General features: G+C 39.1%; 1 protein-coding gene across 1 annotated transcript in view; it reads left to right on the forward strand.

Moving 5' to 3' along the window:
• Positions 1–18,666, forward strand: part of LOC110153858 (type II inositol 3,4-bisphosphate 4-phosphatase-like) — a 20,752-nt gene extending 2,086 nt beyond the window's left edge. The window contains 17 exon segments of the mRNA XM_020917783.2: positions 1,664–1,727; positions 2,303–2,450; positions 3,766–3,802; positions 3,804–3,897; positions 4,194–4,301; positions 4,398–4,500; positions 7,523–7,688; positions 9,470–9,670; positions 10,318–10,441; positions 11,299–11,498; positions 11,856–11,979; positions 12,068–12,194; positions 12,886–13,026; positions 13,448–13,545; positions 14,127–14,224; positions 14,430–14,584; positions 18,246–18,666. Of these exon segments, the coding sequence (XP_020773442.2) occupies positions 1,664–1,727; positions 2,303–2,450; positions 3,766–3,802; positions 3,804–3,897; positions 4,194–4,301; positions 4,398–4,500; positions 7,523–7,688; positions 9,470–9,670; positions 10,318–10,441; positions 11,299–11,498; positions 11,856–11,979; positions 12,068–12,194; positions 12,886–13,026; positions 13,448–13,545; positions 14,127–14,224; positions 14,430–14,584; positions 18,246–18,378 (2,121 nt within the window). The 3' untranslated portion in view covers positions 18,379–18,666.
• Positions 18,667–26,565: the final 7,899 nt, after the last annotated feature.

Consider the following 26,565-nt stretch of genomic DNA (forward strand, 5'->3'; position numbering starts at 1 on the left):
TGCTACGCCCCACAGTGCGCCCTCTTCTGGCAACCAAGAAGTTTTTTTGTATGCAAAAATTACGGTTTAATTAACCGTATTTTTTAAAGAAATTTTTCAACCAAATTATAATAGTGATCAAAACCATCTATAGTTTTATTTGCACACATTTCAGTAATCTTGCATATTTGGTAGGGTGACCAGACGTATTTAGCCTCGACAGTCCCAGTTTTGAGCCCTGTGTCCTCTGTCCCAGCAGATTTATCCAAAATCATCGATTTGTCCCAGTTTTATATAAGAAATGTCCCAAGTGTCCCTATTTGTGACCAATTTGATACCTGCCAACAATAAAGAGAGGCATAAATTGTCACTTGTTTTGATCAAATACAGAAAAGATGCTTAAAAATGATCAAAACACAAAGAAAATATGACTATCACTGACTCAGATATTAGACATGGATGAGCCGAGTTTTTTCTTAATTACGCACTCGTTTCACAATGTTATTATTACCAACCACCCCAAACCGGGAGTGTCCCAGTTTTTGATTTTGAAAATGTGGTCACCCTGATATTTGGTCTGGTCTAGTCTTGGTTTAGTTGTGGTCTAGTCCTGCTTTAGTTGTGGTTTAGTTTTGGTCTAGTAGTTCTGGTTTAGTTTTGGTCTTATCCTAGTTCAGTTTTGGTCTTGTCCTGGTTTAGTTCTGGTTTAGGTCTGGTCTAGTCCTGGTTTAGTTGTGGTCTAGTCCTACTTTAGTTGTGGTTTAGTTTTGGTGTTGTCCTGGGTAAGGTCTGGTCTAGTCCTTGTTTGGTTTTGGTCTTGTCCTGGTTCAGTTTTGGTCTTGTCCTGATTTAGATCTGGTTTAGGTGGTTTAGTTGTGGTCTAGTCCTACTTTAGCTGTGGTTTAGTTTTGGTCTTGTCCTGGTTTAGTTCTGGTCTAGTAGTTCTGGTTTAGGTTTGGTCTAGTCCTGGTTTAGTTATGGTTTAGTTTTGATCTTGTCCTGGTTTAGTTTTGGTCTTGTAGTTCTGGTCTAGTCCTGGTTTATTTCTTGTTTAGTTTTGGTCTTGTCCTGATTTAGTTCTGAATTAGTCCTGGTTTAGTTCTGGTTCAGTTCTGGTCTAGTCCTGGTTTAGTTTTGCTCTTGTCGTGATTTAGTTCTGGTCTAGGGGTTCTGCTTTAGTGTTGGTCTAGTCCTGGTTTAGTTCTTGTTTAGTTTTGGTCTTGTCCTGGTTTAGTTCTCTTCTAGTAGTTCTGGTTTAGTTCTGGTCTGGTCTTGGTTTAGTTTTGATCTTGTCCTGGTTTACTTCTGGTCTAGTAGTTCTGCTTTAGTCTTGGTTTAGTTCTGGTCTAGTTCTGAGTAAGATCTGGTCTAGTTCTGATTTAATCCCGCTTTACTTCTGGTTTATCTAGAATTATTTTTAGCTTGATACAAACGGTTCCCTTTATTAGTATCTTAGCAGTATTAGTTTCGTTCACTGGTATTCTCATGTCAGCTTCTCGTCAGAATGTTATGCCGACTTTCTTTGAGGTATTTTTAAGACAAGATCAGTTTTACAGGAAGTACTGAAGTTAAGGCGTACAAAAACTAAAAAGTGTGACAGTAAAGTAAAAATAAACGGGTCATGTGTTCTGTGGTTCAGAGCACCATTGTATTCGGCTCTAAATTTCACTTCTGTTTTTTCCAGGTTCTGTGTGACTGTCTCCACGGCTCTGTTCACGATAAGGAGCACAGCCCACTCATGAGAGCAGGTACAAGCACTACTACTACTACTACTACTACTGCATTAGTTTAGCAGTTCATATTTCTGTGTTTTAAAGGTTCTACATTATGCAAAAATTAATTCTTGTGATTTAAGCCGTGTTATAATGCTTCTACCGCCACAAAAACAGACCTGAAGAGACCTAAAGTTGTGTTCATTCACTCATGTTTGATTAATCATTTATTATTATTAGTCTGTCTACTTCTCGAAAGCTCAGAATGCTTTGATCCACCTTGTAATGTCATGAAGCGGTAGTTTTCAAGTTAACAGCGACATTTTACCTTTTGTTCAGTAGAGATCGGCAATTCCAGGTCTGAAATGATTCAAGTGAAGGTGTACAGAGGTGGAACAGAGTGTTTTTGAGAGAAGAACTCAGTCTAGTTTGTGTAAATGAAACAAAACACAACTCCGGGTATATTTGTGATGAGGAAACAGCATTTTAACATAGATCAGAAAATAGAGTCATGAAATTTCAATTTGATATTATTAAATCTGTTTCCCTCTCTCTCCTCTCTTTCTCCCTCTCTTCTTTCTCCTCTCTCTCTCTCCTCCCTGTCTCTTCAGTGCTGTGCTGCTCGGTGTGTAAGCTGTACAGATTTGCTGCTCAGGACCAAAGATGGCTGCTGGTTCGGGAGCAGATGTCCGAGACTCCTCTGTCCTTCTCTCTGCCCAGACAGCTACTGAGCATGCTTAGTCTGGAGTACAGGAAGAGGTGGGTAAAGTAACCAAAACAGTACTTCAAATTAACTTAAGTAGAACTACAAAGTGGGGTTGAGAAATTATTCAGATTATATGGTATTTATCTAAGGATGAAATAAGCAAAAATAAATCCAGGGTTTCCACAGTCATGAAAATGTCATTTTCCAAGACTGGAAAAGTCATGGAATTTTAGTATCTCTTTCACGCAACTACAGCGCTCTGTTAAGTTATTATGATTATTTCCGAACGTCTGCGCTTTTTGTTTAAAAGAGATGACAATAAATGCACTGACAGGATTTTGAATGTTAAAAGACTATAATACCAAACCATAAGGTGAGGTTAATATTAGGTTATGTTAGGTTGCTTTATTCATACCCATAGGTAAATTTGTTTTGCTGATTTGAGAGGCAGGTCTCACATTTCACATTTCATTCATCTGCATTATGAAAAATAAACAGATATAAAAACACAATGACAAACATTTCATATTTATCCCCAAAGGTACGCTAAATTCTACACATGCACGGTGCTGTAAAGTCTTGGAAAATTCACTTTAGGTCATGAAAAAGTCATGGAACGGTTTTTAAATTTTGTCAGTGAAAAACAGTGGGAACCCTGTATATCTTGTCCCATTCCTAGTATATTGATTTATACTATGCATCTGATGTCATCAACATTCCCTTGAGATATGATTCTAATTGTCAACACTGCTCTATCTGAGGCCTTGTAATAATCTGACCTTTATTTGAACACAATCTGACCAGAAAGACTGGATTTAGGACTACAACAGGTGAGCTAATTTGTGATCTTAAACAAGTCCTTCTCGAATAACATTAACTTTCATTTAGTCACTCTCAACTTTTTGTTGAAAATCGAACTCCGAAACAGAACCATGAGCGCTCATATTGCTCACAGGCTTAGGCTAACAATAGTCTCTATTCACTCTTACGTCACAAACCAGGAAGACGTTTGGAAACATGCGATGACAACTTCCGGCGGGCTCTGTTTGCCGAAGTAAGTTTGACAAAATCTAGGAAAAATGAGAATATGGCCCCGTTTTCTTCATCTATGTAGTGTTGCATTATGTTTGGCTAATCAACAATTACAACCATGCCTCAGTTTTGATCATTTCCTCACTGACGCACAACTCCGAGTGCACTGGGTACATGCGATTAAAAAGATGAGGCACCAAATTCCAGACAGCACATGTATGCAGTCTTCATTTTACCGCTGATCATTTATCTGAATGGGTTTTATTACAGTCGGCTGGTGAAAAGTATTTAGTAGTAGTAGTCGTGCTCTTTACAGTCTTTCCTCTGTGGTTTTAGGGCTCAGGAGGTCGTGGATCTGCGTGACCTTTCACCTTCACCTAGAGCAGCTCCGGTGTGACATCATCAGCCGCTGTGACCACATGACCTGCTGTTACCAGGAAACACTCCAACAACTGGAAACTCTGTCAGGTCAGAAATGCACTTATTTACAAAAAAATTATTGATGTTTTGCCATGACATCACGCTGGGGAGTTCTACATGTGTCTATATGGCGGAATGTTCAGCTCTTACCATAGAATACACACATTAACAAACACAAGTTTTTGTTTAAGACAGTTTGAAAACTCAAGAAAAAATACAAAATGGATTTAAACAGCATATTTTTTGGAGCCTGTGATCAACACGATAATAATTTGCTTTAAAGCTGCAATCACAACTGAACCTGTCAAAAAGGCACCAACCAAAACATGTTTTCTTCATCACAGCATCGTCTAATTTTAAAGCGAGCAGCAGTAAGTCAGAGCGCCACCTGCAGTTCGTCCCCACAAACCTCCACTCTCAAAGGATGGAGGTGACCAGCCCCGACTGTGCAGGTAAAAAACAAACTATTTCTCATGTTTTGTTCAGACCCACGAGTTCAGCCTCATCTGTGTCTCATTCCTGGGTAATAATAATATTTATAATTTCAGGAGTTTGGTACGACGTGACCACATTTGGAGCTCCAGCCGACCATCACCAGGGCTTTAGACAGGGAGGGTTGAGGAGGTTGCTGTCCAGACTCATCGTGAACGGGTGAGTACTACTACTATTTATACTTTTTTCCTATATATACTGTAATTTTTATTTACGTTTATATTGCTGTAGTGAGGATTAGTGGACTTAAATACAGCTTTATTTTATATTTGTATTGTGCAAGTGGATTAGATTGGACTACTACTGCTATTATTATTACTTCAACTAATACTACTACTACTGCAGCACCCCTACTGTTACTACTTTTGCTATTTGCCATTCTTTCCTGGATAATGTTGTGCAGCCGTCACATGTGGGTAGCCCAAAATGGAATTACCTCAGAAACAGCAGAGGTGGATTTTGGAGGCCCGCAGGGTACTGTACTCGGACCATTACTGTTTTTAAGTTTTATAAACGACCTACATTCATACATTAGACAAGGCACTCGTATTGCCTTTTTTGCTGATGAGTCTGGTTGACTGACAGATTCAGTCCAGCAGAGAACAGAATGTCCTCCAAAATAAGAACATGCAGTAGTCAGATGGAGTATGTCAGTCCAGCAAAATGTACCATAGTAATCTCTCATCATTTAGTGCACTTCAGACAAGATTTTATACATATGTGATCAAGTATTTTTGGAGTCATACCAGAAGTACCTGGGCATGCATATTAGCAGAGCTTTACATTGGGAGTCATAAATTCACAGTAAGCAAGCAAAACCTGAACTGAACACTTTCCCCCAGAGGCCATCGCCTGTCACTCATATTCCCAGATTGTTAAACTTCACATGAACAGGTGTGTTTTGACTCTAATATATTTCATATAGTTATTCTGGTCTTGTGTTCTGCTCCAGTAACTCTTGTTCGTGGGTTAATCCTGTAATCTGTGCTCTTTGTGGATTAGAGGAGATGGCCTCAGATTAATAATGCACAAAGCTCTATGTCCAATCAATCAGGCTCGATACGTGAAAGTTAAAGGTGGACCAGAATTTGAACTTGAGTTGTAGTTAGATAAATGAGGATTATAGTAAAAGGTTTCTATGTTATTTCTGCTCTGTTTTTACTGCATGTATTGGAGCAAAATGTGTCTTGCCCCAGTACAGATATATTGTATAAGAAGCTTGAGGTCAAAATAAACCTGCTCTCTACTGTTTGCAGCTAATTATAAATTGTCCCAAGAATCAGGAAGTGTGCTGTTAGCATGCTAGTTGTTGTTAGCTCTGGTCTCTGAGAGTGTTAGCAGGGTCTCCTCTACACAGCGTTTAACATGATCATTTAAACACAGTTGAACACATTTACTCTCTTGTGTGCACACCCCAAATCCTCACGTGCACTTCGTTTATTTGTACACACGTGCAGGCTATTCAGAATTTTTTCGATCACATGATCACAAAAAGACACACTACAATCATGTGGGGATTATTGTCACATAATAACAAAACAAGAGCACATCTTAACGCCCTCACTTACTCACATTTGAAAAATACATTTAGATACAAACACAGCCAGGCTCATGCACCAATAACATATATTTTGTAGTGCACTAAACAAACAAAGTTTAACAGCTTAAGTCTGATAGCTGATTTGGACATTATATCTGCAACCATCTCATTGGTGGGATCATACTCCAGGTTTATTCTGCCTTCATTTAACATGGACCTCACATAATGGTATTTAATATCCACATGTTTACAGCATTGTCTATGTACAGGATTCTTCGCTAAAGCTATAGCACCGTGGTTGTCCTCGTAGATTTTGCATGAATATTTACAGCCACTTACGTACATCTACTTTTGTATGGTCATTGTGGTGAATAATTAGGATGCTCTGAATGCAGAAGGTAAGTGAGGAATAACTTTGGACCACTGCAAATGTTTTTAAGACAAAAAAATCAGGTACAATGCCTTTTAATATTTCTAATGGGGACAGGTAATAAAAACACCTGAAAACCTCGACTAGAAAAGTTATGCACCTTTAATGCAGCCAATTTGCATTCATATAGTTGTCTCCAACAAAATTAAGCAACCCAAGTTTATTTTCTAGAATACAATGTGTAGTCAGATGTTTTGTTTCCAATGTGCAGCTTAAAATAGCAATATAATCAAACTAAACCACATGTTTAGAGCGAGTAATTAAGACAACAGTAATTATATCAAAGAAGTTTCCCATCAGGGAGTCAGTTTAACAGGTTTATGACTCAGCCCTGAGGTTAATGACACATTTTTATTTTAGTCTTCTCTTTGTTTTTATCATCTAATGTCATCTAATGTTAGTGTAATAATCAAACCATCTTCATGATGCAACGTTGACTGTTTTTGGTCTTTTAAAGGTACGCTAAGTAATTTTTCTGGTGGAGGGTTCGTCACATGCTAAGTGTCCATAAATTGACACTTTGCAGCTGATATTGTCAAGATTCCTTGTGGCTGTGATGTAAAACTGGAAACACTGCCCTGTCTGAACTTCTGTTACTAAAGTTAGACTTTAATCTGAGCTTTGTTCAAACAAAATCTGAAAATCAAACTCCTAAACAGGGCCATGAACACTCGTATTGATCACAGGCTCCAGAAAATGTGCTGTTTAAAACCATTTTATATTTTTATTCAGTTTTTAGACACCTTTGCTAATGTCTGTGTTGTGTCACCATGATAACATTCCACCATAGAGATACATGTAGGTCTCCGTCAGCGTGCTGTCATTGCGATGTATCTATAAGTTACTACTTTGCCTGGAATCTTCCCCATTATACATGTATAACCTACTTGTATTTATTCAATTACTTCTGTCTTTAATGCTCAGAAATACCTTTAAAACATGCATTATGTGGGCCTCTCCACAGATCTGACTTTTAACTTGGCTTGTCATCATGGAGAAATATATGTTTAATGCTATGAGGAACATTCCAGACAAAGCAATAATATAGTAATACCACAGAGACAAGCAGATGACTCTGTACCAAACAAGTGTACCTTTAAAGCTTTGAGATATTTCCAAGACATTATTTAAAGTCTACAAATTGAAAATCCAGCCTGTATTTTTCACTACAAAATACTAAACTTTTGTATTTGTGTATTTTGTGTGTGCAGCCCTGTGTCATACTCCCAGGAGGAGAGATCCAGGGCCAGGGGAGTGCTGGAGGAGGTTGCCCGATTACAGCCTGTCATTTTTGGACTGGCCGAGGAGCTGCTGGCCCTGTCTGTGAAGGTCAACACTGTGAGGCTACAGAAGGTCCTAGACGCTCTGGCCAAACAGGTGAAGTCCTGCGCCCTCTGTTGGAATTTTGTGTTCACTTTTGGCTCAAATCATGTATTCCTTTTCACACATGTAACTTTTTCATTAGGGGTCTGTCACCTGCTTGTTTCTACCTGGAATGTTCCACAGTATGACATTAAACAGCTCGACTTTACATTTATTGATAAAGGTGGTTTTATTGCTCAAAAATACCTAGAAAAGCAGGCATTCTGACTGTGAGCGGGGTCGCCTCTCCACAGATCTCACCTGTAAATTGTTCTGGTTTGGTCTCCACAAAGATAGAAAGGCTTAATGCCACACTGTGAAACAATCCAGACAAACCAATAACATCTCCATGAAGAAAAGTATTTGACAGACCCTCCACCAGTTACACTACACCTTTTAAGCCTCTCTATGTAACTTTTCTAGTCACGCTTTAAATTCCTGAAATGTTTCACAGTATGACAAACAACTTAATGATCAATCAATCAAACATTGAAAAACATATAATTATTGTGAGCTGCTTGGCTTCATGGAGAGAAGTTTTAAGTGTGACAAATACACAACTCCAACTAAGTGTATGTTGCCGCATGTCTTTGAGTAAGACACATTGCCAACTTTTCCTTTGTATGAAAACATTTTTGGTCCAACAGGTTGCATTTACATACTAGAATTAGATCTTCAGATGGAGGAGAGGGTCCTGTAAAATTCTGTGGCAAATTCACTGTTTTTGAAAGAAATCTCCAAATGTATAATCCACACATGTTGAACCTTGTCATTACTACCGTATTTTATGCACTATTAGGCGCTCTGGATTATAAGGCGCACTGTCATAGAATGGTCTGTTTTAGAATTTTTTCACAAATAAACTGCACTGGACTTTAAATGAAACACAACAGTCGGATGGGTGAGTGGTTTTGTTTGTTTGTGGCGTTCACAGTGACTCTGGGCTTTGTTCAGTTGTGGCATGTAGGGAGGGTGCTGTCTGGGACCGCTGGATTGTCGGCGTGTTTGCAGTGACTCAGTTGTTCAGTTGTGGCTAGAAGTGGCACATTGCACTCACTTTTTCGGTTCGTTCCTCCGTTCCGTTCCTCGTCTGCGTGGAGTGATGAGTGTGTCTGCGGGTGTTCGTCGCTGCGTGGTCTCTGTCTGCTCCGTGCATATTTGCGTGCGCTATGGGTGGTGCAGCTTTGTAGTTTACTGAAGTCGTGCTGAGACACCCGTGTGGATTCGTGTATAGGGCGCTCTGGATTGTGGCGCGCAGTCATGTTTTGGATGGAGTTGGAGGTTTAAGAGCGCACCCAATAGCCCAGAAAATACGGTACATAAATGTGCCATATAAATGATATGACTTCAAGTTCTTTCAAATTGACAAATTGGGACTTTGGGGTTGAATATTTTTATATAGCTCTCTTTTCTACCTTCAAGGCACTCAAAGCGTTTTATAACAAGGAACAACAGGGTGAGGTAGTTTAAGGGTCTTGCCTAAGGACACAACAACAGCATTCATCTGTGGGAGCTGGAATCACACCACCTAACTGTGGGTCAGTGGATGTGACCGCTCAACCAGAGATGTTTGATCGGATCAGTGGACAAACACTCTGACTAACTGAGCTACTGTCAACCCACTTTCTGAAGCTACTGGCAAAAAATAAAAATTCTCTTTTGTTCACTTGTGCTGACACTGAACTTTGTGTCAGCTTTTGTTTCATGTGGATAGGAACACTGATTGCAGAGATTTGAACCATAAACCGGGTCAAACTATATCGACGAGTATTACTAAGATTTTTACTTCTTTCCAGACAGAGGAGTTTGTCCACGCTCTCAAAGATGAGCTGGTGAAAGGAGCTCTTGTGGCTGAACACAGACACACCGCCGCCCGCTGCCTCTACACCTGCAACGGAACTCCGCCCGGCAACACCTCAGCCAATCAGGAGAGACGGGCATCAGAGGGCCTACTGGAGCTGACCCGGGCGGAGGAGGAGTACGACGCAGAGGAGTGGGTAAGGGCTAGTTATACAAGTTTTAGTTCATTTTAAACAGTGGTCCAAAGTCAGTTTCTAAGTAACTTTCAGAGATGCGATGGTAAATCTAACAGACAATAGCATGCTGACAGTGCACATCCTAGTTTCTGGAGAATAAAAAACACTTTAGAATTAAATGCAGACAATACACAGAGGACTCATTTTGACCTCAAGAGCTGTTTATAACATATTTCTGCACTGGGGCATAGAATATTTTTGTCAGATACCTGTTTGTTTCTATGGAGATGTCATTGCTTTGCCTGGAATGTTCCGCAGTGTGATATTAAACAGCTCTTCTTTACATTTATTCATTTACAGCTGATTTTACTGCTCAGAAATCCCTAGAAAAACAGGCATTCTGGCTGTGAGTGGGTTGCCTCTCCACAGATCTGACCTGTAACTTCTGGTTTGGTCTACATGAAGATAGAAAGTTTTAATGCCATATTGTGAAACATTCCAGACAAACCAATAATATCGCCATGAATAAAGCATTTGACGAACCCTCCACAAAAAAAGCTTTTAATCTCATTGGCCTAAATATATCACAAGTAAACATTTCAAATTCTTCTGTTGTTTTCTTTTTTTATGTTTTTCTTTTTTTGTTTTCATGATTTCTTTTTGTCCAGGACACTGTGTGGGCAAACGTTGGGAAAAGCCTAAACTGCATTATCGCGATGGTGGATCGACTCAAAGAGAAACAGGAGAGTTCAAAAACATCTGATCCACAGGACACAAACCCCCACAACTCCGGTGAGAGTTTAGATCAGAGGTCGCCAACGTTTTTTCCTCCAGTGAGCTACTTTTACAAAATAAAATTGCCAGAGAGCTACCTATTTTTGCAGTCCCAAAGAAACTGAGTATATAGAAGAGCCGCAGCGAGCCTTAGATGGGGAACAGTTAGATGCCTATAAAACATAAACCATTATCCATTTATCAGTGCACAAAGTTGGGTATCAAAATTATACATTTATACATAAAATTTAGATATCCTTTGGTGAGCTACTTTTGAAGTTGGTGGAGAGCTACTGGTAACTCCCAAGCGACAGACTGGAGACCCCGGTTTAGATATTCTAATTTGATCAAATTTAAAGGACCCATATTATGCTATTTTCTGATCTATGTTATAATGTAGTTTTGTCATCATAAACATACCTGGGGTAGTGTTTTGTTTCATTCACACATGTTTAACACACAAACTCTCAGGTCTTCTCTCAAACAGAAGACAGTCTGTTCCACCTTGTGATGTCATGTGGAGATACAGGAAGTGCTCCATTGTGTTTTTCAACTCCAAACACCTTCACTAGAATCATTTGAATGATTTCAGCCCTGGAATTGCCAATCTCTGCTGGTAAAACTAGTTGAAAAATACCACTTCATAACATCACAAGGATGAACGTAGACAGACTAATAATAAAGGGTTACTCAGATATATGTGAATGACACAAAACACAACTCCAGGTATGTTTTTGAGGAGGTTATAGTATTCTAACATGTCTTAAAGCTCACAAGAGTCAATTTTGTGTTATATAGGACCTTTTAGTGCAATCAGTGTATTTCATGAATGCGTTGATATACTCAAATGGGTTAAAATAATCTGATTTCCACAGGCTCCTCTCCTTCCTCTTCAATGTCGTGGCAGGAACAGTTGCTTCCCCTGGTGGTGACGTTGAGGGACTGCGTTCGAGAGGCAGCGTCCAAAGCCCACACTGCCATGACGTTTGTGCTCCTCCAGGGGGCAGCAGCGGCCACAGTGGGACAGGGCTCAGAGCAGCTGGTACAGAGACACCACGCAGTCTTCAGCCAAGCGGTGAGATACAAAGAATAATTAAAGGTCCTATACTTTTGTGATCTTTAAACTACGTTATAATGTTGTTACCTCCTCAAAAAAAAAATACCTGGAGCTGTTTTGTTTCATTTACACACGTTTGAGTAACCCTTTATTATTAGTGTCTACATCTCCAAAGCTCAAAATGTTCTGTTCCACCTTGTGAAAGGTTTTGTGGAGCAATTCCTGTATTACCACATGACATCACACGGTGGAACAGAGCCTCTTGCCTTTAGCCTGATATGTGCTGAAGGCAGAGAGATGAGATAGTGTGAATATTTAACACATTTGTATTTATTTAAAATGGTGCCTTGAGCTGTTTGTGTTTCTATCTTTCAGATCACTGCAGTCACGTGTGCTTTTATTTTGAAACTGCACGATGAGTTAGAAGATGTCAATTTCCTGCAACAGCTCCACAGGGTTGGGATCCTGGCTCAGTTTGAGGGTCTACTTAGCACTTATGGTATAAATATTACTACTACTACTGCTACTGCTACTACTACTACTACTACTACTAAATACAAATTAAATGTATAATTTGGTTTCCTCAGGAGATGAACTGGGCATGCTCGAGGATATGGAGGTGGGTGTGGCCGAACTCCACAAAGTGAAGTTTGTTTTGACTGAAGGAAAAAGTGACCAATCAGACGACCTCCTGCCCACACTGACCGGCACATGGTGAGCAAGTTATGAAAATATGCAAGGTTGTGACAGGCCCATGCTTTGAGTCCAGTCATTTTAAAAGTACAATATGGCAATAAACCAGTGATAAATAGGTTTAATTACATTCTGTAAAACATTTGAGGTAAAAAATATAATATATATATATATATATATATATATATATATATATATATATATATATATATATTATATATATATATATATATATATATATATATATATATATATATATATTTATATATTTTATATATGTGGAGACAGACCCTCTACCTAAAAAATTACACAGTACAACTTTACTGTCCCTATATTATGCAAACTTGACTCTTGAGAGTTTTTTAAACTGTGTTATCTGATTAAAAAAATATGCCTGAAGTTGTCTTTTGTTTCATTCACACACGTTTGACTAACCCTTTATTATTAGTCTGTCTACATCTCCCAAAATGCTCTGTTTCACTTTCACGTTAACAGCTACTTTTACATTTAGTTCAGTAAAGACTGGCAATTCCAGCTCTGAAATTATCCAAATGATTCTAGTGAACGTGTATGGAGTTGGGAAAATATATAAAGTATATTAATATGGGCCCTTTAAGTTACCCTTCATGCAATTCCAGAGCAAAGGTTGCACAAATGGATGAAAATACAATATACAGGCTGTTTATTGTCTTATTTTGCTGTGTAATTTTAGGGAGAGTTTGGTGGTTAATGTTCCGTTGCCTCCAGAGAACTTCTCATCTCTACCACAGGAGCTGAGGGAAGGGCATCTGATACAACTGCACCCAGTTTTCTTCAACATTGGCATCAACCAACAGCAGAGCCTCGCTGAGAGGTAAAACCACACCAATCCACACAATATTTCACATTAGAAAGAGTCAATAGTTAAATGTCCAGTATAACCCAAACTGACTTTTAGTCATGTTATAATGTTGTTACGTCCTCAAAAACAAACCAGGAGTTGTATTTTGTTTCATTCACACATGTTTCAGTAATTCTTTACTTTTAGTATGTTCAAACCTCCAAAGCTATAAATGCTCCATTCCACCTTGTGATGTCATTAAGTGGTAGTTTTCAAGTTAACAGCTACTTTAACATTTAGTTCAGTAGACATTGGCAATTCAAGGCCTGAAATGATCTAAATGTGTGAATTAACATTAAACTCCATACACCTTCACTAACAAATTAGTGAAGCTGTATGGTGTTTAAAAAGAATGTGGAGCACTTCCTGTGTTATCTTTTTTTTTAATTTCCAGATTTGGAGACAGTTCACTTCAGGAGATTCTGAACCAGGAGAGCTGTGATCGACTCAGAGCGTATTGCAACCAACTGCAAGAAAAGCTGCCACAAATAGGTTCAGTTAAAGAGCCCATATTACACTATTTTCTGATCAGTGTTATAATGTTGTTTCCTCATCACAAACAGACCTGGAGTTGTGTTTTGTTTCATTCACACATGTTTAACACACAAACCCTGCATATTTCTCCTCGAGGTCTTCTCTCAATCAGAAAAAACTGTTCCACCTTGTGATGTCATGTGGTAATAAAGGAAGTTCTCCACTGTGTTTTTAAATTTCATACAACTTCACTAGAATCATTTGGATGATGTCAGACCTGAAATGGCCAATCTCTACTGAACTAAAAGTAAAAGGTAGCTGTTAACTTGAAAACTACCACTTCGTGACATCACAAGGTGGAACAGAGCATTTTGAGTTTAGGAGATGTAGACAAACTAACAATAAAGTGTTACTCAAACATGTGTGAATGAAACAAAACACAACTCCAGGTCTGTTTTTGATAAGCAAACAACATTATAATGTGACTTAAAGCTGAAGAGTCTATTTTGCGTACCTTTTAAATAAATACACCTAACTATATTGAACAAACACTTTTTTCTATCTCAGTAAACGTCTCTTATTTCTCCTCTTCACTTCAGCCAACTTAGAAACACTTCCAGAGTTATTATCTGCACTGGACTCTTGTGTACAAACCAGAAAGAGGAAGAATGTGGAAGTTTTGTGGCTGGCTGCTACGGTAAGGTACTACTGATTACTGTGAAAATGTATTAAAAAAACAGTCCTGGTTATGATCAGGTTTTTTGAGTATCCTGGTTATTAATATTTTTGTACGAGACATTTGACAAAAAAGACAAAAATAAATACAAACTTCTCCAGTGTTTGTTTATTCATTTTGCTGCAAGTGTCAGATTTCCAGCTGATCATTCTTGTGTTGTCTATAGGTGTGTAGGAGAGTGCGCGGTCTTCGTCTGACCAGCTGTAAAAGCGCCAAAGATCGGACGGCCATGTCTGTGACCCTGGAGCAGTGCGTTCTTCTGAGAGAGAGACACGGACTGCAGCCAGAGCACTTCAGCGCCGCCCTGGACGCCATGAGGAGGTACTGCACCACGCACACATCACAATGAACAGCACAAACAGTGACTCGTACTGTGTTTGTATCCTTGGGCAAGACACAATATGAATCTGTATGAATGTAGTGTGTGCAAGTGATAGTTGGAAGGTCCTATATTATGCAAAATTGACTCTTAAATATGTTGTTACCTCCTCAAAAAACATACCTGGGGTTGTGTTTTGTTTCATTCACGGTTGAGTAATCCTTTATTATTAGTCTGCCTGCATCTCCAAGGCTCAAAGTTCTTTGTTCCAACTTGTGATGTCACGAAGTTGTAGTTTTTAAGTTACTATCTACCTTTAAGCTTTAAATGAGCAGAGATTTGCAATTCCAGGGTTGAACTTATGATTCTAGCGAAGGTGTATGGAGCACTTCTCGTATTACCACATGACATCATAAAGTGGAACAGAGAAGAACTCAGCCTAAATATGCAGCATTTGTGTGTTAAACATGTGTGAATGAAACAAAACTCAACTCCAGATAGATTTTTGATGAGGAAACAACATTATAAGACGACTTAAACGCAATTTTCCATAAACTAGAACCTTTAATGTGTGGAACGCCTTTACGTTAATTCCGTTTTTTTTAATTTATTTCTCTCCTTCCTCCTTCTTCTACACGCAAACCTTTTTATTATCCTGTCCCTATATTACCCACAATGCTCCTCCTGCTTCTGTACCTGCTTTGGTTCGTCGCTGTTGGTCCTCCAGGTGTCAACGGTCTTGGGGGCAGTTGCTGGGCTGTTATTCCCGCTCGGGGCTCACTGTCTCTGGGTCAGACTCGGCCGGTCCTCCCCCCGCAGAGCTCCACGCGGTCTGGGTCTTGCCGCGGTGCCTGGCTCCTAAAGCTCCCAGAATGCACCTGTACCCAGTGGCCCTGCTCCTGGTCTCCTCTCACGTCTTGGTGCTCTGGCTCATCTTCAGTGTGGTGGTGCTGCTCTCCAAATATCAGTGACCACAAGACTTTTTCTCAGCTTTGTCCATTTTCTCTTCAATCTTTGTATGTTTACTTTGACTTTCTATTTTGCAAATTAAAGGCTCACTATGTAACTTTTTTGGTAGAGGGTCAGTAAACTGTTTATGTCCATGGATCTGACTAAATATGTAGCGTTTATTGTTACTGTATTTTTTTAACAAAACATCTGTCATTGAAGAAATGTAAAATAGATCCATTTAAAGAGGAAGTATTGTGGGTCCTTTAAAGATGAATGAATCCACAGTGTTGAAGGTCAGATCTGTGGAGAGGCAGATTAGCCGTTAAAACACATATAAATCCAAGATAGATTTGTCATATTGTGGAAAATTTAAGGCAAAACAGCAAAACAAGTGGCAGTGGTACCTTTTATTTTAAAGTATTTTCAGTTTCCTATCATGTTGTAATATTGTTTTCTCATCACAAACATGCCTGAAGACGTTTTAGATGTCCTCAATGCATGTTTGAGTCATTTAGTAATCTCTCCTGGACCCTATTCAAACCCTCCTTACTGTTAGCTGTAAGATTCAGTGCAAGGCTCCGCCCACAAGCCTACATCACCCATGCTCCCAGAATGTTGTTTCCTCATAACAAACATCCCCATGCTACAGTTCTCCAGATACAAAAACATGACACAAAACTGTACACAGCAACTTAACAAACCGGATGTGATGTGCAGCAGTTTCATGCACGCTGATTGTGTTGTGATTGTGCTCTGAAGGGGGAGTAACTGATTATGGGGCGCAAAAGAGATTTACTTATTCAGCATATTTTGTTTTTGGTGAATACAGCATTTTCCAAACACAAGGTAGCCGCAGGGTCTTACAAGACTTAAAAAGGTCTTAAATTTCATGTTCCTAAATTAAGGCCTTAAAAAGTCTTAAATTATGTTGTCCAAGTACAAAGGGCTTAAATTTCATTAGCCTATTATTTTGTTTACTTAATTGAGCTGTAGTGCAATGTTAAATGGAGGCAGGAAAAAACAACAACAACGTGAAATCTTGTAACGCGAATGAACGTCTAATTTGGAGTATGCTCAAACAATACTCTGGTTTCTGGCATCGGTGGCAATGAGTAAATAATCAGTTTAGTGGAGGAAGACACTGGATGGATCCTGGGGAAGTGTAGGTTTAACCCACAGTGGATCTTAGATTCTAGATGTAGTACTGTAGTTGGTTGGTTATTATTAGAATTGGATCTGGTGTTTTTCGCCTGCGTAATGGGTGCGATGTTGGTCTTAATTTTCATTTAAGTGGTCTTAAAAAGGTCTCAAATTTCAGGTAGTCAAACTTGGGGATACTCTGCAAACAATAAAAGGTAACATGGTGATCTTAATGTGGTATGTGCTAGCAGCTAATACTAACACATACTGCACGAGAATCCATCTTGAGGTGATCCCATTGTTCACTTCAAATCTGATCCGAGCAGTGGTCGGCCCAGTCACAGGGCTTCTATGTGCACAGGGAGGGGCTTCAGGCAACATGATGACAACCAGTGTTGGGAAGGTGACTTTTAAAATGTATTCCCTTACAGATTACAGATTACATACCCCAAAATGTAGTTTGTAACGTAATCCGTTAAATTACTTAAAGTGAGTAACGTAATCTGAATACTTTGGATTACTTGATATTGTTATGCTTTTTAAAACTACATGAATGTAACAACCACGTCCTGAAAATTCTTGTTCTCTTCAAATTGTCTGTTGAGCCCAAGTCTCTATGAATAAGCCACTGTTTGTAGAAAAGCAAAGACCAGGAAATCATAACACAATTGTCTGTTAAAAGAAAATAAAAAACCCAGTCTTTACTAAAGCGTATAAAAAATATTATTGATAGAGAAATGATTTCTATATGAGATCACTGCTGCCTTAAATTATGTTCACTCTACTGTTAGGTGTCATATTGTTTAGACCTGGTTTAGTCCTGATTTAGTCCTGATTTAGTCCTGGTTTAGTCCTGGTTTAATCCTGGTTTAGTCCAAAATGTGAAAACCGGAAAATACCGCCCTGTAATCCATTTATTTCAACAAAGTAACTGTAATCCAATTACCACTCACTGAAACAGTAACTGTAACTGAATACAGTTACTCATAATTTGTACTCTGATTACGTAATCCCGGTAAATGTAATCTGTTACTCCCCAACACTGATGACAACCCCAAGCTCCAGGCCTACACCATCTACAGTCTATGGCCTACGTGGAGCAAAACAAACATGGCGGCGGTGGTGGATGGTGATGGTGGCTTTGGATTATGAACATCTTCCCTCTTCAGCGTGATACTTGTTTTGGTTTTACCTGGCACAAGTTGGATACGTCATTTTGACAGGCTTACTGAGACTTGCTAAAGAAAAAACTGGTGGGTGGTTTGCTTAATCATCTCGAGGGATTCTGCTGCTAGTCTCTTTTTCTTTCAGCAAGAACTCAATTCAGAGTGATACAGAGCTCAATCTGGCACGATAAGATGTATTCCCATAAAGCACCACTACAATGACAGCAGAAATATTAAATAAAGTCAATCAGAAATGGTGAGACTAAAATGGGGAACTGGACTTCAGTATTTATTTATAACAAACAATGTCAAAATCTCATCTTGTTTGATTCTTGTGGAAACTGTATCTCATCCCAACCCTATATTTGATTTGATATTTAATTGTTCTACTTTTCATATTTTCCAGAGAGGGCTGCCGTCTGGAGAACGTGCAAAAGAACATTGGCTGCAGGAGATTCGCGTTCAGCAGCGTTCAGCTCCTGGCCTTTCCCAAACACTACAAACCCCCGGACGGCACCTACGGACACGCCCAGACATAAATGTAAAACCATCGTAATCACACAGGGAATTAACCCAGATGCTCTACCTGGCGCAAAAATCCACATTTACTTTTAGGCTGGGTTAGGGCTGCACGATAAAGGAAAAAAAAAAAATCAAGGTTATGCAGACGACATCACAACATTCAGAATTTTTGTCAATGATGAGACATGACATTTTCTATTGTAAGAGCTCAAAACACATTATTATTAATCTGTGTACATCTCCAAAGCTCAAAATGCTCTGTACCACCTTGTGATGTCATGAGGTAGTTTTGATTTGATTGCAATGTATTGTGCAGCCTTGGCCGAGATCAAAAGTGACAATGATACATCTCTCTATATTTCATTTATTTTTGTATAGAAACAAAAACAAAACAAAAAAAACACAAGCCAGTATTAAAACTCTATATATAAAAAAACAAAACTATAAATATATAAACCAATGTATTTTTATTTCTTTAAATAATTCCATCCTTGTGCATTAAATAAGCCTTGTCATTTTGAACTTGTTTGAGTACTTTACACAGTATTGTATGGTGTTGTAATTGCTTGTAAAACAGATGGGCAAGACACTTCACCCATCTGGCGTAAAAGCATCTGGCATAAAATTTTTATGTCAAATCACCATGTGTCTTGTTTGCTATGGCAACCCTTGAAAGATGTGCATAACGGACTCTAATCTCTGTAACTGTCAATGGGACTGTTCTGTTGTATTGATGCATTGCGAATTTCGGACTTCCGGTCACTGCACAATACATACTGGGAAGGATTTTACAAAAAAGTGAGCATCAAATCGCCATGTTTGTTTTCCCAGTGGGATGTGTCTATTGACAAAGTCAGTCTTTTCTAGTCTTTTAAACCATATCACTTTTGTTTCTGGTTCTGATATTGTCATATTTTAGTTTTGGGATTCGGACATTGTAATTGTGTGGTTGTTGGATCCTAACAGCGGAAAACAGCTCGAGAAATAGGGTTCGGAAGTTTGCGAACTCCATAAATGCAAAAGGGAATCAGGTGTGTGTGACAAACCTCTGTTCAAACTGTTTCTGTTCCCAACGGAATTGAAAAATAGTGAAAGGTGAAGGCGATGGGCAGGATTTGATACACAGGAAAGACAAAAAAGTAACCTTTGACTGCTTAAATCATCCTGAGTTTGCACTGAACATTTTGTACGTGCAGCGCAATCAAAGTGGGATCCCGTTTGTTAAGTGAGAGGTGCAGAAGACAAACAGGCTGAGCTGCACTTTCTTGTTCTTGTGGTTTTACAGCAACATCATGTCTTGGTCGCTTTGCAGTGGAAGGTGTTTCTTGGTGAACAGTTGGTGCCTTTCACTTTGGAGCTGACTTTTTAAATTCATAACCAAGGTGGAGCGAGGGATCGGGATTTTGCTTTGATGGCGCTCCACATACAAAATGTTCACTACAAACTCGGGATGATTTAGGCCGTCAAAGTTTCCTTTTTTGTCTTTCCTGTGAATCAATACTGCCCATCGCCTTCATCTTGCAGTATTTTTCAATTCCGTTGGGAAGGGAAACAGTTTGAACAGAGGTTTACAGTCACACACATCTGATTCCCTTTTGCAGTTATGAAGTTCGCAAACACATTTCTTGAGCCGTTTTCCGCTGTTAGGATCCAACAACCACACAATTACAATGTCCGAATCCCAAAACTAAAATATAACAATATCAGAACCAGAAACAAAAGTCATATGGTTCAAAAGACTAGAAAAGACTTTGTCAATAGACCCATCCCACTGAGAAAACAAAAATGGAGGTTTGATACTCACTTTTTCGGAAAATCCTTCCCAGTATGCATTGCGCAATGACCGGAAGTCTGAAATTCGTGATGCATGTATTGTGTTATGACGTATACTGCCCCCTGATGTTCAGTTTGAGTTGGTTTTGTTTCTTGGACAACTTGGCCAGTCAGAGAATACACTGTCTACATCCACAGAAGATTTGATGTATTGTAAATTATCATATTTTTGTTGTAATAAATGTAAGTATTTTGTATTTTTTGGCTTCATTTTGCATCTTTTTCAGACTAAAAGTTTTCATGTATTTTTTTGTATTTTTGGCCAATCATGTTCATTCTGACTGAAAGCTGCACCGCGTAACTGTTCATATTGGGTGTCTGCTACCACGGAGAGGCTATTGCTTTCCCTGTAATGCTCCACAATATGGTATTAAGATGCATTTATTTGATTATAGGTGTTTTAATTGCTCAAAAACACCTTTAAAAACATGCATTCTTACTGTGAGTGGGGTCGCCTCTTCACAGACCTCACCTGTAAATTGGCCTGGTGGTGTCTCCTGCTTGTTTCTGTTGAGATTGAAAATTTTAATGCCACTATTTTGGAATATTGGAAGTAAAGCAATAACACGTAACATCTACCTGAAAAGCTACACAGTGCACCTTTAACTGTCAGATTGCAGATTTGTTGACCTGGTTTATGGTTCATATCTTTGTAATTACTGGGCCTATAAACATGAAACAAAAACTGGCACAAAGTTCAGCGTCTTCTCTGTCAGTATAAACAAACAAAACCTTCTCACAAGAGTTTTAGGAAGTGCTGCTATCAACAATCTCCAATGAAATCGACCTATTCCGATCAACTAAAGGTTCTATATTGCTTAAAATTGACTCTTGTGAGCTTTAAGTCATGTTCTAATTAGGGGTGTCACATTATCGCGTTAATTGCGATTAATTAATTACAGTCATATTTAGCGCATTATGTTTTTTAATTGCGTTAATCTCATTTTTAATCTCTAACTTTACTGTTCCTGTATGCGAGTTGCTTTATTATAAAACCTGTTTTTATGTGTTGTTGGGACAACAACACACACACACAAAAACACATTTATATATATTTTTTTTCGGTAATTCCACTCATTGCCAGAAACCCAAACAGAACGCACGCAGTAAGAGCGATGTAAACGTCATGTTAACGTTGGCGGCGTCAGTCGCACAGTGGACGAGGTCGAAGAGCCAGTAGAACAGAGGCAGCAGTGCTCAGGTAAAAACACATTTGTGTCTTGGAAATTCTTCTCCTGATGTGAAATATAAAAGAAAATAACAAATATAAAATCACCTACAACTTATATGTCACTGGTGAAAACAACCTGCATAGACTCATGATGTCTGCACTACTGTCCTATAGTGACCTGCCACATGAGGGGACACGCACACAAAAACACACAAACACACACACACAAACACACACACAAACACACACCTTCATCGTCATTAACCTGAGAACACGCGGACCACGTTTCTCCCGTGAGCCGCATACGTTTTCTCGCGTAAACTGCGCTTCCTCCTGTGAGCCTCTAAACCAGAACTAACACCAAGACTAAAACCGGGACTAACCCAGTCCAGAACTAAACCAGAACTAAAACCAGAACTAAAACCAGGTCTAAACCAGGACTAAAACCAGAACTAACACCAGGACTAAAACCAGGTCTAAACAGGTCTAAACCAGGACTAAACCAGGACTAAACCAGGACTAAACCAGAACTAAACCAGGACTAAACCAGGACTAAACCAGGACTAAACCAGAACTAACACCAGGACTAAAACCAGGACTAACCCATTCCAGGACTAAACTAGGACTAAAGTAGGACTAAAGCAGGTCTAAACCAGGACTAAAACAAGGACTAAAACCAGTGATCTCATATATAAAGCATTTCTCTATCAATAATATTTTTAATATGGTTAAGGAAAGACTGGACTTTTTATTGTCTTTAAGTAGACAAAAGTTATTATGTTCAGATTTCCTCGTCTTTGCTACTTTACAGCAAACAGTTTCTTATTCATGGAGACTTGGGCTAAACAGCCAATTTGGAGAGATTTGTTAAACAATAAATGAATTTATAAAGTCACTTTTTTTTTATCTATATCAGTCTTTGATCTGCCACAATAATGTAATAATGAATTTAAATGAAAATACCTCAAATTGAAGGCTTTTCTCAGCAATTTTTAGGTGAGATTAAAAAGAGATTAATTAGATTAATTAATTACAGATCATAATTAATTAATCTCTCAATTTTTTTAATCACATGACAGCACTAGTTCTAATGTTGTTACCTCCTCAAAATCAGACCTGGAGTGGTGTTTTATGTCATTCTCACATGTTTAAGTAACTCGTCATTATTAGTCTGTCTACATCTCCAAAGTTCAACATGCTCTGATCAACCTTATGATGTCATGAAGTGGCAGTTTTCAAGTTAACAGCTACTTCTACCTTTAGATCAGTAGTTCATCCAAATGATTCTAGTGAAGGTGTATGGACAAGCAAAACACAATTCCAGGTATGTCTGTGATGAGAAAACATTATAACATAAATCAGAAAATTGTGTAATACGGCCCTTGAAAATCTCACCCTCACCCACTGGTTTGGCTGCCACCCAAAGTGAGTAAGAAACCATAACAAAACTACAAAATGAAGCAACATCTTAAAACAGTAAGAAGGCGTTGCTTTGTTATGCAACTCTATCGTCAACTCAATTTTTTTTTTTTCTTTCTTTTTAGCTGATAAAGAAAAAGTTTGAAATATCGTCAAGTTCGTACAAGAATGAACCGCCCCCACAGACACACACAGACTGACTGCATCTGATGACTGGAAATGATTTTTGCTTATTCTGTGGGTGGGTAGTTTATGTACTTTTTACTGTTTACTCTATATTTAAGTTACAATACACACTACTTCAATACTTATTTATTCTGTACCAATTTTTGATATTTAGCTTTAAAGGTGCACTGCTTACCTTTACCGATAGGTCTGTCATCATTTGTCATTGGAAATTCCAGAATATGGCATTAAATGTATCGGTTTACCTGGGGACAGTCAGGTGAGGCCACTATAGGCAAAGCTGCTGGTCAGATCTATGGAGAGGCAATCACGCTCAAGAATGCATGTTTGTCATATAGGGCTGGGTATCATTAAGAACTTGCCGATACGATACATATTTTGATACCTGGGCAACGATACGATACATATTTCGATACATAGGCAACTACACGATGCATATCTTGATACTGTGCACTTTCAATTCAATACGATATATTTCAAATCGATTCGATACAGTCAATAAAAAATATAAAGGCTAAATCATTGCTGTGAAAAGAATAGTTTTTGTGAAACCACTTCCTGTGCAGAATTTATATGAAACACAAACATTTTAATCATCGAAACAGTGAAAATGTCAAATGTGTCGCATGAACGAGTTTCCTTCCACTACACAAACAACAAAACTGTAGCTCTGTAGCAAAATAATTTAGTAAAATATACCAAAAATTACTCTTGGCGATATATCGATACAGCAGCCCACAGTATCGATACTGTATCATCACATTAAATGATACAATATATCAGTATTTCAATATTTTTTGCACACACCATTGTCAAAGTAGTTTTGCAGATTAAAAAATCTGTAACTGAATATGAAAAATAGGTAAGTATAATGCCATACTGGGTAACATTTCAGGCAAAGCAACAACATCTCCATGGAGACGAGCAGCTACACCAAAAAAATTACATAGTGCACCTTTAATAAAACATTAACAAATGATGTTAAATCATAACAAATAAATTGTTTTGGAGAATGAAAATTATAAATCAAGATTAGTAACGACTTAATTAAAGGGCCTGTACCCATGTTCCCCTCATGTATTTGAGCAAACTCTTGAGGTCAAAATAAGACAGCTGTGTACAGTATGCATCTAATTATAAAGCTGTTTTTTTTTTGTTTTTTTTTATCTTTTATTGTATTAGGAAATGCACAGTTAGCATGCTAGTTAATTGCTTTACAGTGACTGCAAAACTGTGTGGTGGTCTCTGAAAGTTTGAAAAAATGCTTATAAACTCATCACAGTGAATAATTAGGATGCTCTATACAGTATATAGAGCAGGGTATCATTAAAGGGACAGTCCGGAATTTTGGATATAGGACCTCATCTCCTAGTGAGCCAGAGTGTTGGAGACATGTGTAGAGACACTTTTTTAAATATTCCATCCAGTCCTTGTATTTGCAGAGGTCGCAGAGTAGTGCATGTCAATGGTCATAGTTCTCCTGCCACTAAAAACAGTCTTAGCCACTCCACAAAACACCCGATGCAAATCTATTACAACACCAGGCTGTCCATGTAAATGTTTGTGTCAATAGAATAATTTCAGAAGTAAAACCAACCTTGCATTTGAAGGATTTATCTCTGAGCAGCAGCAGCGAGTTGTACTTCCTGATAGAAAGCTTGGCAACGGCAGACTGATATCATCTAGCACTTATCTTACCGGCAAAGTAAAATTCCACTGCTGTTCAGAGAATAGTCTCTCATCATGCGACGATTCATGTGATGCGAGATTAGTTTTATTTCAAACATTATTCTATCAACACAGACATTCACATCAACAGTCTGATGTAATAACAGATTTGCTTTGTGTGTTTTGTGGAGTGGGTAAGTGGGTAGTGGCAGGAAAACTATGATCATTGACATGCACTAGTCTAGCACCAGCGACCTCTGCAAATACAAGGACTGGATGGAATATTTTAAAAAGTGTCTCCACACGTCTCCAACACTCTGGCTCACTAGGAAATGAGGCCCGTATGTCCAAAATTCCGAACTGTCCCTTTAAGAAGTCGCCAATATAATACACACCTTGACATCCTGCACCACTCAAAAGGTTTGTCACTCAGAACTACAAAGTCCACATGCAGAGGCCAGCGTAGCACCTAAATAAAAAACTGTTAGATAAATCAGTATTCTCTTTCAAAACTAGAACAAATTACCAGCACATTTAAAAAACTATGCACAGACATCAAAAAGTTGCGTGCTGAATTAAAAACTAGGGACAGGAAAAGATCTTGTGAGACAAAATTGCCACAATATCGTTCACACAGACTGAAAATTAAATCGATTGATTCAAGATAAATTTTTTGAGAAGCTGTGGTCACAAAAAGCAGTAGTACAGGAAACTACTAAATAAAGCAAAACAGTGAGAATAAAATTGGGAACTTAAATTCAGAATTTGTTTATAGTACACAATGTCAAATTCTTGTCTCGTTGTAGATCCAGTCTCGTGTCTCGTCTTGACCAAATTGTATCTTGTCCCACCCTATTTAGAACATATTTTTTAACAATGCAGAAGTGCCAACATTAACTAAGAACTAAATTAAACCTGATTAGAAGCATGGAGGGAACAGGGTGGGAATGAGACAGAGATGTTTAATGTTGTACTTTTTATTACTGTTTGTATGTGAAAAGTCCCTCAGTCATCCAAGTAGAATCTCGGCAAAAAGAGAAATTCAATTTGTCAACTTGGACAAAAGTATATTTGGTCGAATATGTTTCACAACTCATCCAAGCTACTTCTTTAGTTCTGGTCAAAATGCTGGTGGATACTTCCTTATATCTGCCTGCCGGGAGGAGCTAACTACACTAAAACTAACACACCTACTAGTGCTCCTCCCTGAAGGCAAATATAAGGAAGTGTCCACCAGCATTCTGACCAGAACTGAAGAAGCAGCTTGGATGAGCTGCGAAATCCATCCATCCATCCATTTTCGTCCGCTTATCCGGGGCCGGGTCGCGGGGGCAGCAGCCTAAGCAGGGACTCCCAGACTTCCTTCACCCCAGACATGTCCTCCAGCTCCTCCGGGGGGACCCCGAGGCGTTCCCAGGCCAGCCGAGAGACATAGTCCCTCCAGTGTGTCCTGGGTCTTCCCCGGGGCCTCCTCCCGGTGGGACATGCCCGGAACACCTCCGAGGGAGGCGCCCAGGAGGCATCCGGAACAGATGCCCGAGCCACCTCAACTGGCTCCTCTCGACGTGGAGGAGCAGCGGCTCTACTCCGAGCTCCTCCCGTGTGACTGAGCTCCTCACCCTGTCTCTAAGGGAGCGCCCAGCCACCCTGCGGAGGAAACTCATTTCGAGCACTTGTATCCGTGATCTCGTCCTTTCGGTCACTACCCAGAGCTCATGACCATAGGTGAGAGTAGGAACGAAGACTGACCGGTAAATCGAGAGCTTCGCCTTTCGACTCAGCTCCCTCTTCACCACAACGGTCCGATACAGCGACCGTATCACTGCCGAAACTGCACCGATCCGCCTGTCAATCTCACGTTCCGTCCTTCCCTCACTCGTGAACAAGACCCCGAGATACTTGAACTCCTCCACTTGAGGCAAAGCTG

Source organism: Boleophthalmus pectinirostris, unplaced genomic scaffold (genome assembly GCF_026225935.1).
Source record: "Boleophthalmus pectinirostris isolate CB_2022bp ecotype Guang Dong unplaced genomic scaffold, ASM2622593v1 HiC_scaffold_20, whole genome shotgun sequence".
NCBI lineage: Eukaryota > Metazoa > Chordata > Actinopteri > Gobiiformes > Gobiidae > Boleophthalmus > Boleophthalmus pectinirostris.